At 51.5% G+C, this 4,994-nt stretch overlaps 1 protein-coding gene across 1 annotated transcript in view; it reads right to left on the bottom strand.

Moving 5' to 3' along the window:
* Nucleotides 1-1,620: 1,620 nt before the first annotated feature.
* LOC104410016 (fasciculation and elongation protein zeta-1-like) overlaps nucleotides 1,621-4,994 on the bottom strand; it is a gene marked incomplete at its 3' end in the record, with an annotated part of 5,598 nt that continues 2,224 nt past the window's right edge. The window contains exons 2-4 of the mRNA XM_010020067.1: nucleotides 3,934-4,030; nucleotides 2,654-2,746; nucleotides 1,621-1,828 (exon numbers count right to left, since the gene is read on the bottom strand). Coding sequence (XP_010018369.1) covers nucleotides 1,621-1,828; nucleotides 2,654-2,746; nucleotides 3,934-4,030 — 398 coding nt within the window. The remainder of the gene's footprint in view (nucleotides 1,829-2,653; nucleotides 2,747-3,933; nucleotides 4,031-4,994) is intronic.

Below are 4,994 nucleotides of genomic sequence, written 5' to 3'. Positions count from 1 at the left end.
GCTGCAAATACCAGTCACATGCCTTGCACAGTGATGAGCATGGTGCAATTAGGGAATTACACGCTGAAGTGCTGTTATCAAGACGCACAGGGTGACCAATGCCAGCAGTGCAGTAAGCGCAATGCACTCTGCAGCCAGGGAAATGCCTGGTGCAATTAGCAGGGTGCCAAGTGCAATTAGCGTAATCAAAATGCCTCGTATGACAAGGGAGACACACAGCACAACTGTTAAGGTGCAATCAGCGAGAGGCCTGGTGCAATGAGTGACACAAACAGTGCAATGCATGAAATGTTGGTGCCATCTGCAGTGCAACTACTGACATCCACAGTACAGTTAAGGAAATGCACAGTGAAGCTTCCCAAATTGCCTTGTGTAATTAGAGAGATGTGCATTGCAATTAGGAAGACACAGGGGACAATAAGTGTGCTGCCTGGTGCAACTGGTGAAACACCCAGTGCAAGAAGTGCAATGCCCAGTGCAACTAGGTAAATGCCCAGTGCAATTAGTGGCACAGCCAGTGCAATTAATACCCAGCGCAATTAGTGGCATACCTGAAGCAATCAGTGAAATCCAGGCGTGAAACACTGATGCAACCAGTAACATGCTTAGTGCCATTAGTGATATGCACAGTGCAGTGACTGGTGTGCCCAGGGGAACTGGTGACATGCCCGTGCAGTCAGTGACACTCATGGCACAATAAATGAAACTGCAATAAGGGGAATGAGCAGAGCAAAATGCTTTGGGTGATAAGTGACATGCACGTGGCATCAATGAAAAGTGTCCTGTGGGGGGTCACTCAGTGGCACAGGTAGTGCACATGAAGAAATAGGCTGTATGGTGCACGGCTCACTCCGAATCATGGAATGGGTTGGGTTGGAACGGACCTTAGAAGGTTGTCTACTTCCAACGCCCCTGGCAGGAGCATCAGCTAGAGGACACCAACTCTGAGGACATCAACCAGACCTCAGAGCAGCCTTCCAGTACCTGAAGGGGACCTACGAGGATGTTTAAAGAGCCTGAAGCACTCCTTCTTTCATAAGAATTTGCTTATCGCCTTAGTACTTGTACATAGTTGTGGTAAATCAAAGTAAGATTAAAATAAAATCCACAAGCCTTTTAGTATTATTTTTGCATAATTTTGTTAATATTAAACCTATTGTAAGGGCCTGTAGGGACAGGACAAGGCAGAACGGGTTCAAACTGAAACAGGGGAGATTGGGATCAGCTCTTGGGCAGAAGCTCTTCCCTGTGAGGGTGCTGAGGCGCTGGCACAGGGTGCCCAGAGAAGCTGTGGCTGCCCCATCCCTGGCAGTGTTCAAGGGCAGGTTGGACACAGGGGCTTGGAGCAACCTGCTCTAGTGGAAGGTGTCCCTGCCCGTGGCAGGGGTTGGAGCTGGGTGAGCTTTAAGGTCCCTTCCAACTCAAACTATGCCATGATTCTATGATTTATAGCAATACTAAAAGCAAGATCCTGGTGGGCTTCACCTATTGCCAACAGCCCCCTCCTGGCCAAACAGTACGTTTGGAGCGAGCCAGCCCTGAAGCCTGGAGAGACTCAGTTGTCCAATTTGGTGGAAATTGCCCCCAGAAAGTGACTGGCCAGGGTTTTGCTGGCCTTACCTTCGTGAGTGCAGTTGTTGTTGAAGGCAGGGGAGAAAGCATGCAGCTCCCGCAGAAGGATGGGCTCCGTGCCCCCGCCACTGCCTTTGCCCTTAGCATCCACCTCAGTTTCCTCTTCCTCTTCCTCATCCTCCTCTTCCTCCTCCCCCTCAGGATCAGCCTCGGGGTCAGGTGAACTCTGCATCAGCTCCTCCAGCTCCTCGATGACCTTCAGGGCACCAGTGTCCTCCATTTGCACCTGCATTCTACCTCCATCCTGCATCTACACCTTGCAGCCCACAGCTACATCCTCATGTGTGTCCTGCACCCACATCTCCAACCTGCTCCCTTCATCCTGCACCTGCATCCTCCATCTTTATCAGCATCCCTCATCCTCCATCTGCATCCTCCATCTGCATCCTGCACCTGCATTTGCATCCCTCTGTAACCCGCATCCTCCATTTGCATCCTCATCTGCATCCCACATTCCCATCCCCAGCCACATCCCACATCCACAGCCTCCCATGTGCACTCACACCCTGGCCCTGCATCTACATCTACCTCTGCATCCCACACCTGCATCTGTATCCTGCTCCCTCCAACTTGCATCCTCCACCTGCAGCCTGGATCCTTGCACCTCCATCTGCTCCCTCTATCCAACATCCACACCCTGCATCTGCATCCGTATCCTCTTCCCCTCATTTGCACCCTGCATCCGACATCCACACCCTGCATCTGGCTCCTGCACCCTGCATCTGGTACCCGCACCCTGCATCAGACATCCGCACCCTGCCTCTGCACCAGCATCCTGTAGCTGCATCCATCCTCTGCACCCCATTTTCGTACTTCATCCCATGCCACCCATTTGCACCCCATGTTCCCATCTGCACCCAAATCCCACATCAGCACCCACAGCCTGCACCTCCATCTACGTTCAAACCTGCATTCCATGCCCTGCATCCCAAAATAATGGGATTTGCCCATTTTTCTGCGCTGCCATGGGGCTGGGGGCTCAAGCCTGGCTTTTGGGGGCACCCATGGGAACCAGAGGTACCTGCTCAGCTGTCAGCAGTGGCTCCTCGTTGATGCCCGAGTCCTGCTCACTCCTCTCAGTGAGCTCCTCCTCCTCCTCCTCCTTCTCGCAGAGCTGCAGGAGACACAGGCTGGGAGGTCCTGGTGGCACCGCAGGCCTGGCCCGGCACAGGCATGGCCCCAGCATGGACACAGACATGGCCCTGGCCCTGGCACAGGGAGAGCCACCAGGGAACCACAGCTCAGGGGGACATGCTGCATGGGGGAGACACTGGGTGGAGACATCAGATGGAGATGACCACAGGGAAGATGCTGGATGAGATGTTGGATGGAGACATCAGATGGGGATGTTGCACAGGGAGGCGCTGCATGGGGAGATGTTGGATGGGGAGATGTTGGATGGGGAGATGTTGGATGGAGACACTGGAGAGGGAGACAAAAGTATTGGATGGGGAGGTGTTGCAAGGAGATGGAGGTGCTGCATGGGAAGACACTGGATGGAGAGTTTTGCGATGGAGTTGCTGGACTGGGAAGTTGGACAAGGAGAAGTACAAGTATGTTGGATGAAGATGCTGGATGCAGATGTTGGATGGAGAGATGCTTTCATTAATATATTGCACAGTGACATTGGATGGGGAGGTGTTGGAGGCACTGGATAGAGATGCTGGAGATGTTGGATGAGGAGACAACAGATGGTGAAGCTGAAAGGGGAAGAGGTCAGATGGGAGATATTGGCTGAGGACATTAGATGGGGACATGCCAGAGGGCAATGCTGGATGGGGAGGTGATGGAGATGGATGCAGATGCTGGACAGGGAGGCATCTTCTTTTTAACCACCATTCACAGTCTACTTCACCTTTTTAGCAGAAAATAACCCCAAATATTTACCTTCTCTCCCTCACCCCTTTAGGAACAGGTTCTGTCCCATCCAAATGGGTTAAATTCAGTGGATTTTTGGGCACCTTTGCAGCCCTCCCACACCCACAAAACACAGGTATTCACAGCACAAACTCATTGCAACAAACAAAATACTATTTTCTAGCAAAAAAAAAAAATACACCATCTCACCCCTGAGACCAAACCAAATATGCAACATTGCCCATTTCAGTGTGATTTCACCCTAAAATGTGGACATTCACTGCACTGCTGCTGCAGCAGCACCCCAAAACCACCATTTCTGGGTAGTCTGCAGAGCCCTGGGGCTGATTGGCAGCTGTCAAGCATTACCAGGGCATGCTTCACAAGGGGTCATGTGGGGACAGGGGGGTTTTGGGGAGCCAAGGGAGGGATGCAGAGCTGTACCTGGTGGTCGGTGCCATCAGGGGCCTCAGCCCCAGGGAGCAGCCAGGGCCGGGGGGAGCTCCGGGGGACAAAGCCATCGGTGAGAGCATCCCAGACCCTGCAGGGAGGTGGGTGGTGAGCAGCTATCCCAAAATGCCTCAAAACACCACAAAATGCTCCCCTGGAAACACCCTGAAATGCTTCCCCCATACCCCAAAACCCCCAACCCCACTGAGATGCCCAAAACATCCCCAATACTGCCCTAGAAGACCCCAAAGCTTTTCAAAATACCATGAAACAGTGCCCTGAAACACCCCAAAGTACCCCGAAATGCTGCTGCAGCACTTGAGATGAATTGATAATATTGAAACATTGCCATCAAAATACCCCCCCAAAAGGCCACTCTAATGTCCCAAAATGTCTCCAGATGCCCAAAAATGCCTTAAATGCCCCAAATTCCATCCTAATACATCACCAGGATGCCCTGAAATGCTCCAAAACTTCCTGAAATGCCCCAAAAGCCCCAGAAACACCCGAAAATGCCATCCTAAAACACTTCCTCAAAGCCCCAAGACCCTCTGAAAGGCCCTAACCTCCCTCAAAATGCTGCTCTGGAACACCCCAAAATATTCTTTTGAAACAGCCCCAAATGCCATAAAGATTTCAAAGCTCTGGAATGCCCTGAAATGCCATCATGAAACACTCAAAAATACCCCCAAAAGCACAACGCACCAAAACTCCATCCTAAAATGCTCCAAACCATGCCAAAATACCACTGGGAAAGACCCCAAAATGCTGCCCTTTAACATTGCCTATGAACACTCTAAAATGCCTCATAAAGCTGCCCTGATACCCCAAAGAAACCCCCCAAAAAGCTGCTGTGATGCTCCAGAACATCCCCCCAAAATGCTTTTGCAGTTCCCCAAATGCCTCAAAACTCCCCAGAATGCTGCCCTGTACTATGGGGAAAAGTGGGAGAAGGGAAAATGGGATAAAAGAGGAGAAATGGGAGAAAAAATGAGAAAGGGGGGAAAGAAGGAAAAAGGGGGGAAATGGGAGAGAAGAGGAAAAGGGGGGGGAAA

Source organism: Nestor notabilis, unplaced genomic scaffold, assembly GCF_000696875.1.
Source record: "Nestor notabilis isolate BGI_N333 unplaced genomic scaffold, ASM69687v1 scaffold18328, whole genome shotgun sequence".
Classification (NCBI taxonomy): Eukaryota; Metazoa; Chordata; class Aves; order Psittaciformes; family Psittacidae; genus Nestor; species Nestor notabilis.
Note: the sequence above shows the minus strand (reverse complement) of the source record. Positions and strands in the feature narration are given on the sequence as shown.